The sequence below is a fragment of the Rousettus aegyptiacus genome, unplaced genomic scaffold, assembly GCF_014176215.1.
Source record: "Rousettus aegyptiacus isolate mRouAeg1 unplaced genomic scaffold, mRouAeg1.p scaffold_m13_p_9, whole genome shotgun sequence".
NCBI lineage: Eukaryota > Metazoa > Chordata > Mammalia > Chiroptera > Pteropodidae > Rousettus > Rousettus aegyptiacus.
In genome coordinates, this window is record NW_023416312.1 from 5,879,962 (window position 1) to 5,895,167 (window position 15,206).

The following is a 15,206-nucleotide window of genomic DNA, read 5'->3' on the forward strand; positions in this document are numbered from 1 at the left end:
ACACAAGTGTTTTATAGAAAACTGGTCATAAAGGAGAGGAAATGCTATGGCAGAAGTATGAGCAAAATAATGATTATAACTACTGTATAGTGGGCTCTAATCTAGCTTTGTATTTGAGAGGAGAAAGAACACACTCCCAATGTCCGGTATACTTTCCTTGTAGCTCTTCTCTAGGCCTAGGAAAAATTTTTTGGCTTTATTTCGAAATACCTTTGCTTCTGATAACTCACACTGTGCCTCCTTTCCAAGATAGGGAGCCTCGATATATGTAAGAATGTGCCATTAAATAATGTCATGTACTCATTGCACAGCAAACATACGTGCCAGTTCGTATCAAGTGTTTTGCTTACTCTAATTCACATACTCCCCATGTTATGCCCATTTTACAGATGGGGAAAGTGAAACACAGAGACGTTACTTAACTTGCCCAAAGCCATAGAGCAACTAAGTGTTAGGATTACGGTTCATATACAGCAAATCTGGATCTAGGGTCTCTCTCTCCCCCAAGATAACAACTTTTTAAAATAACTTTCCCTGTTTGTACCAAACCAAGATTAATGAGGTCAATCGCTAAGGCCCCCACCGTTCTGACCCTTCAAATTCCAAAACTGACGTGTACACCAGGGATCCAATAAAAATCAACGTCTGTGTTGCGTGATTGGAGGAGGAGGAGCGGAATTACATTTTTAAAAAGTTTCAAATAACCCACGCGTGACACTGGAAGGCTTGCGCCTGTGCTCTAGCGTCCGCTTCCCGCCCCACCAGCTTCCGCGACGAGAAACCCGCGAGGCCAGCACTGCCGCTGCGCAGTGGAAAGCAAAGCCCCGCCCCTTAGCTGTTTCCCTAGCAACGTCCCGCGCTCCAAAGGTTGCGCATGCGCCCTCGGGATTGGTCGGTATTCGGCGCTCGCGTGGGAACCTGAGTTCCACGGGTGGTCCCTGATGCGTGCATTCGTCCTTAGCGTGCGTGGGGCTCCCGGCTTCCGCGTCACGTGTTCCTACTCGACTTCCGGTGCGAAGACCGTTAAAAACCTCCAACGGTTCTAACGGTCGCAGCAGTTGTAACGGTCGCTGCTCGGAGAGACGGGAAGCCGCTAGCGGGTTCCCGTGTCCTCCGGAGGCCGTTCTGACAGAATCTGTCGCCAAAAAAGGTTTAACCAGCGACATACTTTTCTTCTCCTTGAGCTTTCTTGTCTTGCGTGAGGGCAAGCAGCAGTTGAGGAGCGTTTTGATTTTAATGGTTTGGGAACTCTGAGGCGGGGGGAGTGAATTTGCCTTGAGGGAAGAGAAAGATTTGATCTTCTGAAAGAACAAGTCCACACTGCAGCGCTGCTGTGGCGTGGGTTGGGATTTTCGGGTGGTTTGGGTGGTTCGGGGTGGCGGTTGGGGAGGTTCGGGGGTGGCGGTTGGGGAGGTTCGGGGGTGGCGGTTGGGGTGGTTCGGGGTGGCGGTTGGGGAGGTTCGGGGTGGCGGTTGGGGAGGTTCGGGGTGGCGGTTGGGGAGGTTCGGGGTGGCGGTTGTGGTGATTCGGGGTGGCGATTCAGGGTGTGTTGGGTCGATTCCACCGTCTCTCCTGGGATGCCAGAGCGTGTGAGCTTTTGAAATTTGGCCACTTGTTGAATAGTTTGGTGCTGACTTTTAGGAACAAGATCTTTTTTTCACTTTTTCTCTTCGTCGGCAGAGGTGTGTGGGGGAGTTGAGGGGAGGGAGGGACGAGGAAAGACCAAGATTCTCTGACTAAAATTTTTGAGATTAAAGAATTGATAAGTCGGCGAGCCGATTTTTTGTAACATCTTTTGATATTAAAACGTCGTTTTGGAGCTTCGATGGTATAGTCTCGATGTTTTAAGTTCGTAAACGAGAAAGAATAAAGATGTAGGTGGAGCACGGTCGTTCGATAACTAAATCTGTTGGGGATCGCTTCCCTCTCTCCCCTCCCCGGCTCTCCTCAAATTCGGACCGCTCTGAGGTTTTAAACTGGTTTAATGTTTACAGATCGTGGTTTTCGCAAACAACTTTTCTGTACAGCGTTTTATAAAGGACATGGGCTCCATTCAGTGCCGGGCGACGGGATAGTTTGGGCGGCATTGTCCCCCATCTGGTGGATTTTGTAATCATCTCAAGTTTGATACGGACGGTAGAAGGGCTGCTTTTGAGAGTCCTGATAGCAGTTTTAGAAAGTGATTGTTCGGTGTATTGACGTACAGTTTCGTTTAAAATTTTTTTTTCACAGTTGTCTGGCTGTTGTAGTCTGCCCTGTTTTGCTGTGTATTCCTTGCAGTTTGTTTTTGGGCGAAATGCCGTTTTCATCCCCTATCATTGTGATAAGTTGACAGGAAATGAATGCCTTGTACCTTAGGAGCAGAATCTTCAAATGACTTTAAAAAATGTTTTTTAAATGTTTCTAGTGTCTTAAAAAATGTCTTTAAAAAACCAGACGGCTTTATGTTCTTATGTTAACAAGAGTTTAGATTTTCTGAGGTAAAATCTGAAGGGGCTTCATTTTAAATAAACTACTTTTTCAGGATTTGAAATTTAATGAATTATGTTAATTAATTTTGCATAATCTAGTCATGGTCGGGCTCTAAGAAAATGTTGCAGAAACTTTATTTACCTCATGGGAAGAAGTAAAAAGGGAAATAAAATTTATACTGTGCCTGCTATGAACCAGACATGCTGAGTGCTTAACTGTACCAATTGGTCTTCACAGCTTTGTGAAGTAGATAGATATTATTTCAACTTTGGGGTTAAGAAATTGAGGTACAGAAAGATAAATTACCCGCCTAAAGCAAAATAGCAGTTTTTGCAATTTGGTCTTAGATTTGAGTATTTATTTCTTAAAGCCCAGATCTTTGCACTATGCCCCGGTACTTTAAATTCATTTACAATAAATGGTTGCCATATCTGCGGTGTATAGGTGCAGCGTGAATGAAAATTACATGTTATGACCCTGAGGATTTGTAGTGTATGTGCTCCATGATGAACAGTTCTATTGAGAGAATGTTGTGAATACCCAAGTAATAAAAAAAAAGATAGTAGCCAACAGTGGGTGTCCTTGCTATGCCAGTCGTTTTTCTAAGCACTTGACATATATTCGTTTAATCTTCATAATTCCATGAAGTTGGTATTATTATTGCCATTTTACATATTTTTTAAAACACAGAGAAGTTATGAAAGTTGTCTAAAGTTACACAGCTAGTAAGTGGAGGAGCCAGGACCCAAACCCAGGTATTCTGGCCCCAAGCTTTGAAGTTGCCTCTCGTGTAACTAGCCAATGTGTGACAATTGCCTTAAAAGCATTAAAGTGTGAGTGTTTTGGTAGTAGGGAAAGTAGTGTCACTTCCAGATGGGGTGACATAGCACCTTTGCTTTGTGGAGATGCAACCCGAAGTTGAATAGGTTCTGTCAGCTGAAGAGATGACAGTGTATTGTGAGCAAGAGGACATGACAGGAGTGAGAGGTTCTAAGTGCAAGATTGGTGTTGAGTTGTGAATGGGCCTCAGAGGTAGAAATGTTGGGAGTCCAGTGGTGGACTCGATGCTTGCTGCTTCTGTGTCTAGCTGCAGCCAATTTTAGCAGCATTTTATTTAACCCAGTAGAGAATTGTCTGATTGTGAGAGCTTATAACAGTGGGTGGCAAATTTTGTCTATAAAAGGCCAGATAGTCAAATTTTAGGCTTAGAGCAAGGAGACAAGTGGTAAGAGGTGACCTCTGAGAAGTGGGGAGGCTCCTAACTGTGTAAGGACCTTGTAGGCTTTAATAGGAGTTTGGATTTTTTTGTTATTGCTTATAGAAGAGATGCCATATGATTTTAATAAGGAAGGAGTAAGGCACATAGACTCTGGAGCCAGACTACACCACTTAACTAGCAATGAGACCTGGGTAAATTATTTAAACTTTATTTACCTCAGATTTCTCTTAAGGAAAATGGGAATAATAATAGAGCTTCCCTGTGGGGTTGTCAGGAATACTACATGAGTTAATACACATCAAGTGCTTAGAACATTGCCTGGAAGAGTAAGCAGTAAAATCTCTTGGATATTATCTGTACCTTATGGTATATTCCAAATTTTCTATAGTGAAACCGTATTTAATGAAAAATTACATATATAAACTATAAAACAAAATCGTTAGAAATACAGTGAGAGTCTAAGAAATACTATTAGAGTTAAGAAACTTTAATTCGATATTCTCATTTTGTGAGAGTTCATGTACAGTTACAAGGTTGTACCTGTACTTTGGTGTTCTTTGCAAGAGCAGAACTTTAGACATAACTTAGCTATCCACGAATCAGGGACTGGTTAAATGAATCATGGCCTATCTGCATGGTAGAAAACTAAGACGTTGTTAAAGTGACTGTGGTGTATCTAAAGGTATTGGTTTGGAAAGACTTCTCCCATTGTTGAATACTTGTGCCTGTTTTTGAGCTTTAGATAAGTTGAATCATATACTATATTCTCTTGTGTGTCTGGCTTTTACTCAGCATTCTGGTGATGAGATTCATCCTCGTGTGTAGCAATAGCTCATTTATTCTTATTGCTGTGTAGTCTCTTCCTTTGCCTCAAAATACCAGTTTAATTGTTTATAGCTTGTATTAGTCTTATAATCAGAAAAATATACACATAGTCTAGAAAAGTAAGATTTGGTTGAAGTTATAGCTCAAATTGGAGGTATTTTATAGCTTAAAGATGTCCAATATTAGCCTGCATATATCTAACTTGAAAGTTAATTCTCCCTTCATTCAGACTGTCATTAACTGCCCTAGTTCAGGTGGATAAAGGGAACTAGTGCTCTCATTAATGCACCCCTTTTTGGTACTGTGAGGCCAGGGTTCAAATCCCTACTACAAGATAGAATATGATCGCATCATATTCTGTGTCTTTTTCTATTTACACAGTTAAACTCAGAACCATAACCAAGCCTACATAATTCCAGAAGTTTTTTGGCTTGTATTTTACATACATTTATTTTAGGTTTAATATAAAATGAACTGCCGAAGCAATCATAATCTTAGCACTGCAATGACTGTGGAGATCATGTTAGTTTCCACCTGGATTTTGAGTGATCTGCCCAACCCACAGCATGGTGGGGGCCCGAGCTGAAACAGACTCCTCACTCATGTTTGGAGGTCTGCTGCCTCCCTAAGTAAAAGGCCTGTGGAGAGTCCTTTACAGAAGCTGTCAGGAACCCTGTTTTCTTGTTTCAGCATTTACTCTCTACCCTTTAAATTGTAAAAGCATTCACTTCACAATTTGGAACTGTGTTTGATCTTGAATCCTATTCCTAGTTGTGGGCAATATAGCCCTTTAATTTTTAAAGGTTAATTTTCTTGTTTTGTTACTACCTAAAATTCAACGAGGACTCCAGTTCATTTTGAGTTGGCACTATGAGAACATAGCTATACTAAGTTTATTAAGGTAGTGTGTAAAGTAACTTTTTTATGCATTATTTTTCAGGAGTAGAAGGTGTACCAGTCACAAGTGACCAAGCAATTTTACAAATAAACCCTCCAGCAAGTTTAACAGTAAACTCCGAGGAAGTGAAGTTGCTCCCATTGCGCAAAGATGTCTAGCTGCTCCAGTGACATTGATGTGGTTTGTATTTCAAATTGAAAATCTGTCCTTATTCTTTTCATTTATTTTCAAAATTTAATTTCACACAGTGAAATTCAGAGATTGTAAGTGTATAGTTCATAAGTTTTGACAGTGATCTATAAAGCTACTATGACCATTCATGTACAGGTTTTTTTTGGTGTGTGTGAATAGATGTTAACATTTCTTTTGGATTATTCAATTCAGGAGTTGAATTGTAAGGTCACAGGTTGATGGAATTTTGACTTTATGAGAACCTGCCAAACAGTTTTTCAATGTGGTTGTGGTCTTGTACATTTTTGTCACATTCTGCTATGTTTCTTGATCCTTGAAGTTAAATAGAAATATAGATTATAAAGCTATATATAATTTGGCTTAGCAGAAAAAACATTTCTTTACTTACATAAGGATGTGGATAGTAATGTCACTTAAGTAGAATAGGCAATTCTCTTAACTTCTATCAGCCCTAACGTTTTTCATCTTTAGAGATTATGTTAATTGCCTACCAAGTCGTTTTTTTCTGACATAAGTATATAAAAATACTTGGAAAAGCATAAGGCAGTATGCAAGGATAAGATAGTATATTTTTATTAAGTCCTAATCTATAGCAGTTCCATATTATTTTGATTACATCTTTTGAAACAGACATATATAGCTTCTAAGTATGTTTACTTTAAAATTATTCCTATAGTTTATAATTCTTAGAATAAAGAGTTATTAAATGAAATTTAATGGTTATTTACTGTTTATTTATTTATACCCTGTCACTTTTAAAAAAAATTCTAAGGTGATTTAGAAGTTAATTTATAAAGAAATAGGCACTTAAGTGTTTCCTATTTTATCCACAGAGTGGCACTGTTAGATTATTTAAAATATCAAAAGCCAGGTAGCATGGTTCTTTGTGGTTAGAAATATATATTTTTTACAGCAGTTCTGGTGTCAGGTTACTAGAAAACTAGGCTTTCTACCCCGAGGTACACAGGAGGTTCAGCTCAATGGAAATAATGTCCTAACTGTAGTTGGGTTAATGAAGAAACAGTTTTGTGGGTACATCTTTTCTTGTAGTCATAACCTTTACAATGCACAAAGGTCCTTTGATCTCACAAATAGCTTTTGGTGCTTCCTGAAGGTGAGATTGAAGTCCTCAGTTTTTCTTTCAGTTCTACCTTCCATCTTTCCTTTTAATTTGTTAATAAATCTTCCTTAGGTAAGAACTCGACTATCTCCTTGTGATGATGATAACAACAGTGTTCTTTATGCATATGAACCAAATCCTACATGTGTTAATGATGTAAGTAATAGTAATTGGCATTTGCCAAATATAGTAACATTTAACAATTTTAAGGGAAAAGATTTAAATTCTTCATATGCTACAGAACGCCTCTAAACCACAGCCAAGAAAATACTCTCTCCTGAATTTAATTGCTTCCTTTCATTAGACAGTGGACATCTAACCATTTTACTACCCTCTTTTCTTTCTATAGCAGGAAATTCCGACCAGTTTATTCATTTTCAGTACAAAATTCTAAATGTATGTTCTTCTGATATAATAAATTCTTTCCTTACTTTCTCTCTTAATTAACATTAATCATGTCCATTCTCATATTAATGTGAGTTTTACTTCATCTCTGCTTTAGATTAAGACTTCTGAAACTCTTTGAAAAGTCGGTGAAAATAACAACAATTTAAATAAATATAAAGTGTTTTTTCCTCCTAATGTTCAGTTTGGTTCTTACAGAAGTAAAGCATTAATCACTTATAATCTTAGCAGGAAAGTGTCCGGTCTGACGTATCCGTGGTCGAAGAGAAACCAAATACAATTCAGGATGTTCTGAATCATTGCCAGGTACAAAAGTTCTGTCTCTCAAATGTAGCTTTCTAAAATATTAAGGTAAAGATAAATATTAGGATGAAGAGAATAGAAATTCTCTTTATCTCATATAAAGAAAAAGTATACAATTAATTGAAAGCTTGCTGTATTAAATTATTTATGATTATCACCCCATTGTGATCATTTTTTTAACAATTTCTAGTTGAATAGCATCTCCAGGTGAAAATTTTGCAATAGCAATGTGTAGATTTTATAGTTTTTTTTTTAAATAGCCCTTAACCGGTCAGCTGCAGTTATGTCTTTTTGATCTAGATTGCTCAATATCGAATTAATTTTTCCTTTAAAATCTTTAAAGAAAAGTGACTGATTTGGATGAAGTTTAGTATGTACCTAAATGCATTTCAAGATATCTCAATTGAAACAAAATGACAGCTTACCACTGTTTTTGCGAGAGTATATCTTACATAGTTTTGAGAGGATTTTGTAAAAATCAGCATGTTGGTAGAGAATGATAGAAGTATATAATTGTCAAGGATTTCGCAAGCTGCATACTCTAGAGGTAATGAAAGTTTATTTTCTAAAAAGTGTTTCTGAACGTATCAAGTGTCTTGAATAAAGTAAGCGACTTTGAAAAGTAAAGAATATTTCTGCGAGTCTTTATCATCATTATCACTGAGAACAGAAGTGCAATGCTTCAAGGGAATATACTGAGTCTTCTGGGGAGGGGTGTACAGAGGGTGGGCTGTAGTGGAGAGGGAGGGGGCTCTGATTTTGAGCAGGGCTATGCCCCAGGCTTGCCTCACTTAAGCATCCATGATGACCTAGGTGGACACTGCTCTGCCAGGGTCTTCTGAGCAATTGTGCAGGATGTGGATGTGGGGGGTGGGGTATAGCAACTACGTTAAGAAATGCTCAGGTTCCAGAGTCACACCCCTGAAATGGGGTATAAAGAACCCACTCTATTTCTCCTAATGTGCTAGCTGTCTCTTTCTTCAGCTCCTTTCCTCATCAGTCTGGACCACACGGTGCACCACTTCCATCTTTTCTTTTTTTTCCTAGCCCTGTATCCTCTTTAGTAGAACCTCAGCCCTGTCCAGGCTGGGAAGCAAAGGGGGGGGATTTCTGCTGAGACCCATCTGCTGCCCTGTAATCCTTCAGCAGCTCTCTAGTCAGCTCCCTGTCCCATCCTCCACGAGCTCCAGACACCCCAATCCTCACCTCTTTTTTTAATGGAGAAAATGGAAGGTGTGGAACAGAAATTCTTCTGTCTCAATTCCTCTCCCCACAGTCAACAAACTTGCCTGGGATCCATCCCTCCAGGTGCAGGCCAAGTTTAGCCCCAGACCTCCTTCCCGACCATTCAGATAGGGAAGGTGTCGTCCTCTGTAAGGCTAACTCTTCCCTGGCTTCCGCATCTGACCCCCTTTCCCTGTGCTCCCTTCATTTGGTCATCCTTCTCTAATATCTTCGGCTCTGTCTCTATCACTCTCAGCATATTCTCCCATGGTTTAAAAAAAGTCTTCTTTCAGCCTCCCATCCCTCTTTATCTGTCATTCTTTCTCTCCCTCCCTTAATAACCCAGCTCTTTGAATGTCATTTATGTTCACTATCTAAATATTCAATTTCCTGTTTTCTCTCCAGGTATTTTTGAATGTACTGTTCCTTCTGTTTTATATGCCCTTCCATGTATCTTTAACTAGTGAATAACAGCTTCTCATTGTTAATTCTCAACACAGACATCTCCTTCTCTGAAAAGCCTCCCACAACTGCCAACCTGGGTTAGGTTTTAGTCTTCTGTGCATACTTAGCCTGCTCTTACCTGTGCCAAAGTTGTCATAATAATATTAATATTAATAGATGATTGAGCACATGTAATATTCTTATTATGTTAATATAAACATAATACTATAGCACATCATTTAGTCCTCAAGAGAATTCTGAGATTTTCATCCCGATTCTATACATAAGAACATTGAAGCATAGAGATGTAAAGTAACTTGACCAAGGTCACATAAACAATATGGCAGAACTGTAGTATTTAAACTCAACTGTGTTCCCCTAGAGCCTGCATTATTTACCTCAGTGCTATAGGCCAGTGGGTCTCAGGCTTGATCGTGCATCAGAATCACCTGGGAGGCTTTTAAAACCAAAGATCGCTGCCCCACTCTCAGAGTTACCAGTTCCTTAGGTCTGGGGTGAGAGATTTTGCATTTCCAACAAGCTAGTAGGTGATATTGATGTTGCTGGTCCACACTTTGAGAACCACTGCTCCAGGCTGCTAATCACTTTCTCTGTTGAAATCGTCTCTTTACTTGTCCCTCTCTCCAGCTAAAATGGGAGTTTGTTAGGACAAGAGCTGTTTTTTTTTCTTTTCTTAATGTGCATGTTCCCAGCATCTAGCATAGTAGTTCTGACAGGTGGTAGGCCCTCAAATGTTTATTAGAATGAATGAATGAGGAAATGGTCCTAGCCTCTTATTTAAGTGTATTTTTTTCCTCTAATGAAATTTCTGTGTATTCCAAGAATTCTCAGGTTTTATCAGCCACATACCTGATTGGCATATAGGGAAAGTGTACTCAACTACTTTACAAGGTTAATTGTTGATTGCATGATTTTAAAATACTTTGAAGCTAACAGTCACGTCTGTTTTATTTGGCTCACTGTTCTTTCCAAAGTGGAATGCTCACTGCCTATTAGTTCATGTCACCATCATATGGAAAAAGGCTCCTTGGCCTTTTAGCAGATGAGAAAATTTCTTTCCTAAAATAACATCTTTGATGTACAATGACTCCATCATAAATGTGATAGGTTATAGGAATTGTGGTACATTTACTTTCTGAAATTAAAGCTTCTTAAAATGGCTGTATGACAGGGAGTAGATGCATAGGAGGTTGGGCTCCTTATGTCACCAGTAACCAGGTATCAAGTGGAAGACAAGAAATTTCTGATGGCTTGAGAACTTTCTTGTTCCTGGCAGGCAAAATTTTGTTTATTGGGATTTTCTTTTATGTTACTTTTCTTTTGAAATAGAACTGCTAATAGTTTGTATTATTATAGGACATCCACACTGCTGTTCAAAACCTGGATAAGAAGTTTGATATCATTAATGGAAAAGTTTCAAAAATTCACCGTGTTCGTGTGAAATCACTGTGGCAAATTCGTGTAAGTGTTATAAAAATATTTTCACAACTGTAATAAACTTCTAGTTTCTGATGATGCCTGTCAGAAGTGAGAGAGAACTAATAACTGAAATTGCAAGGCTGATCTATACTTACTGTAGCAGCAGATGAGAGGCTAAAGCTCTTTTGGAAGAATGCTAAAGTTTAGGTTTAAGAAATGTATCAATAATGGGTATTTTTTATGTTTATAATCATAATGTATAAAATGTAGAATTAGAGGGGAATAAAAATTATATAATAAAAATAGAACATTAATCTTCAATAATAGAAATGGATGTTGCATAGAAATTAAATATTAATGTATTTACTTATTTCCTTTTTCACTCATAGTTGTTTTATTATGCTGGGTTTGTGTCATTTCAGAAGCCATTTGGATATGCATACAGAAAACATAGTTACCTGATTTCTAGAAAGACGAGATTGCAGAAAATAAAGAGGAGGGAGCTTCCTGCTTCTCCTTCTTCAACATCTCGTCCTATAAGTTACAGCCCAACTTCACCAGTAGCAAGACCACCAAATTCTCCGATCCATGGTATAGGATCACCTTACCGGTCAGAGGGTTCCCCAGAACGGGACCGGGAATCGTTGTACCAGGATCAGGAGCTGAGCCTCAGCCAGAGTCCATCGATTCAGTCTGTCTTCACAAATTCATATTATTCATATTATTCACCCAATGATGGAACGCAGAGCTGCCCTAACTTGCCCTGCTTTTCCAGCCCAGGGGCTCAGAGCACCAGCAGTCTCTTATCTGCCCAGCCTTCCACAGCAATGTCTGCACCTGCGCTGGACCAGGGCATATCCAGTCCAGCTCACGACCCTGAGATGATGACTTACCCATCTTTGCTGGAAGATAAAAGCCTTGACCATATTTCTCCTCCATCTTTCGGCGAACCTACTGGCTTCAGTGAGTATGATACAACACATATCACAAGTCTCACTGTTTAACCTACATTCCGCAACATCCTTGGTGCAAGCTCGTGGGTAGCCATCCTCATATCATCTTTATCTAGCTAAACTTTCACTAGATTTTACACTTAGAGTCCTGGGTCCTCCCTGGGATTCTTAGCAGATTGTTCCAGGAATGAGACCATTACTCCCTACCTAACATCTCTTCTTTCAGGATAATGATCAGGTTAAGTATGATTTGTCTTTTTTTCCCATTGTAGCTCCAACTTCACCAGTTCCAATTGACCAAGGTATGCTGAAACAAGGCCCTGATGATCCTTCAACCTGGGCCATAGAAGACGTGATCCTGTTTCTGAAACAGATGGATCCTCAGATATCAGACTCCGTCGCCGACCTCTTCAGGGAACATGTAATGTATCTTTTGACCCGGTTTTCCTGCCATAATGCCTTTGAATGACCTCTCTGCAGGCCCTTCAGTTGGATGCTGATTAGTGTGGATGGTAGGGGAACCCTATCAGCTGATTTTTCCATATGTGAGAAAGGTTACTTTGTCCAGAGTTAGATCCTTAAATGGTAGAGGCTGGATCTGTGCTTTAAATGGGTCCCCAAGTATGTAAAATATTACAAATCTTCCAAGTTCTCAAGGGAAAATGATTCAGCATGACCACTCTCAGGTGTCTTCTCCTTGTAACAATAGCTACAAGGATCCTCCTCCCCTCCTGCTCCCTGCTTGGCCCAGGACTCTGAGTAGGAGGGGATGACCACAAGCTGTGACAGGGTGTCCTTGTTATGATGCCCGATGAATCCAGCAACTCTTTCCATTTGGCTTAGTTCTGTTAACCCTATGTGGTTATTGATGATTTGGGATGTTGTTACCTTTACACCATTTACAAAATAACATCATGGACTAAACTTTTATAAATTCTAACTTCTTTAATTTCTAGTTTTACATAGGAGAAAAGGTTTAGAAGATGCCTGACAAAGGCAGTACTATATGGGATTTCCAGTCTTTTCAGACAGTTATATATGATTCAATACAATTTAATTTTAAACCAGATCTCGTGAAAGTCAAATAATGTACTTCAGTAACATCGGTTGGTCAATTAATGTAATAAAGAATTTAAGGAGGATTCCTTTTATTTATCAAGTCATATTTTTATAGTTTTTCTAATGAATAAAATGATTGGTCACATATCTGATATACCCTTTTCAATATGGTAAGAAAAACAGTAATTAGTTTTAGCATCTAATTAGCTTCACATAACTAAGCAACTTTCAACATCAATACAATAATATATAGCACATTTACAGTTTGCATTGATGCTGACATACTCGTATTCCTGTCCTTTCTAAGAAAGTTAACAACTGTCTGAAATTCATCTACCATTCATAGTTTTTATTGCTTTTGTCATAGCTGTGTATTTTATTCAGTATTTAAAATTAGGTAGTTAGACACTTAGGACACTGAAGATATTAGGTTTAATTTCCTTTTTCTTAAAATTTAAATTTACAAATGATCAAATGATGCTAAAGTAGTTTTAAAGTTAAAAACTGTTTAATAGTGTCATAGTTTTCATCAAGTAGATGTGTATTCAGAGAATATACATCTGGAATGAGCTACCCTCCAATTGGTGTTACATATTCTCATATGTAAAGAAACGGCCATTCTGATAAAATATGAAAACATTATTAATTACTGTAATTTCCTTCTCTCTGTAGGACATTGATGGGAAGGCTCTGCTACTACTCAACAGCGACATGATGATAAAGTACATGGGGCTTAAGCTGGGGACAGCTGTGAAGTTGTGCCACTACATCGAAAAGCTTAAAGAGGAAAATATCATGACCCCTGAAAAATCATTTATGTAGATTTAGATTGAGCTTAATTCTGGGGAGACCAATACTATCTTGGTGTAAAATCATTTTTTCACCCTTAGAAATTTTTGTTGTGTCGAGGGTTCCTCTAAAAATATGTTATAACCAGAATTGAAAACTATAGTCCAGTCCAGTCTACTTCTTTAGAAACCACTGAACATATTAGTACCAGCATATTCAAATGAGCAGCTTTTTCTTTATATCTTTTTTTTATTTATCATACAGTTTACAAATATACTTCATGTAGGAAACAGAAAAACCTTTGATATCGGTTAACGTTTATATATAGAACCAAAACAGCTAAATCCCAAAGGGGAGATTATCAGGGATTAGCAAATTCTCTAATGAATAAACCACGAGAAGCTTTCCTTAGACAAGAATTTCAAGATGTAACCGCAGATGCCATCTCTTTCTCAGATAGTTTGTTTGTTACTGTAGTCTTCTGTTTGTCTTCTACCAGTTTCCGGAAAGTGAATAGCCATCCATATAAATTATTTTGCTTTTGTTATTTATTTCTATGTTGTATTTGTTCCTATTTAAAGAAAAAAGCAAGCTTATAAAATTTCATAAAGTATTCGTACCAGTTTTTTGATAAATTATAAGATAGAATAGTCATTTTATGCAATAGATATACTACAAGGGTGGTTTGGGTGGAGTCTGATTATAATATTTTCCATTATATATCTATTATTTAAAAAGTTTTTAAGTATTTTGTGTAAGCTCGGGTATTTAACTAGATATTTATAGCTCACATCTCTCTATGAAGATGCCTATGTCTGAATTTTTATTTTATTTTCATAGAAACCTAATTTTATTTTATTTTTAAAAGATGTATTATTTTTAAAAGATGTGTATTCTTTTAAAAGATGTATTCCTCTCATGGATACTGTTTCATATTTATGTTTTATTTATCAGAAGTATACACCCAGGTAAATCTTTTCTTTTTTAATTTAAAATGGCACTTTGCACTTCTACAGAGATAAAGATTAAGTCTATATATAGCGAGATGTTTTATTCTATTAAAAATATGCACTTCATTTGCTGTCACTAGTACCTCTCAGCTCAGTCAGTCTTCAGGGTTTCCAAACAGGGATGTTCTCTGTCTTGTGCAGCGTTTCTAGTTAATTTGCTTTCTGAGCCATTTATCCTTCTAATCTTTGGAAGGTACATTAGTTCTAATTTGTCATTTTGGATTTATTTTAAAATTAGAACTTTCAAGCAAAACCCATTCATAATGATTATTGTTATTTATTACATTGTTATATTGCATAACATTTGTTGTAATCGTTATAAGCTATGAGAATTGGTGCTAAATGTATTAGCCATTCGTTATAAATGCCAATAAAATGTTCACCAGGGGCCAGAATATACCTTTTAATTTTAGAAAACCAAGTGTCCTTTATATTTATAAACAAAAGCAACTGTTTACTGGGCATATGTGACCTACAGAGTGGTTTTATCTATGTTATTTCTTTTGTGTTATAAGACAAGAATCTAATGTATACTTTTAGTCTTCTCTCAAATTGTTTGTGTGAAGATGCTATGCCCCGTTGAACAGTCCTCAGGTGTTTGTATAAGTACTAAGTTTTACAGTTGTCAAATTTTAAAATATAATAAAGTTAAATAACTACAACAATTGTGTCAAAGCCTCATATGTGATTTTACTTGCTTGTACCACATTATGTGAATGTGTAAATTGGTTATGTTGAAAAAGAAACACTCTGGTAAGTTTCTGGTTTTATGTGTTCAAATACTTGAGTTTTAACACTTGACCTCATTCTATAGGGAAACAGAGTCCTAGAAGCAAAAGGCTGATCTCTTGTA

At 37.8% G+C, this 15,206-nt stretch overlaps 1 protein-coding gene across 6 annotated transcripts; it reads left to right on the top strand.

Annotated features, from left to right (window-relative positions):
- Positions 1–914: 914 nt before the first annotated feature.
- On the top strand, positions 915–15,015 carry SCML1 (Scm polycomb group protein like 1). 6 transcript variants are annotated; one of them, XM_016154077.2, is made up of 8 exons: positions 915–1,011; positions 5,457–5,594; positions 6,799–6,882; positions 7,360–7,437; positions 10,480–10,584; positions 10,965–11,505; positions 11,768–11,916; positions 13,227–15,015. In XM_016154077.2, the coding sequence occupies exons 2-8, from the start codon at positions 5,565–5,567 to the stop codon at positions 13,374–13,376; spliced, it is 1,137 nt and encodes a 378-aa protein (XP_016009563.2). In that variant the 5' UTR covers positions 915–1,011; positions 5,457–5,564; the 3' UTR covers positions 13,377–15,015. The 6 variants fall into 6 exon arrangements, with proteins under 6 accessions (XP_016009563.2, XP_016009560.2, XP_016009564.2 ...); XM_016154074.2 differs by lacking the exon at positions 915–1,011 and adding an exon at positions 1,022–1,150; XM_016154078.2 differs by lacking the exon at positions 915–1,011 and adding an exon at positions 1,022–1,150 and having other exon boundaries at positions 7,363–7,437.
- The last annotated feature ends 191 nt before the right edge of the window (positions 15,016–15,206 follow it).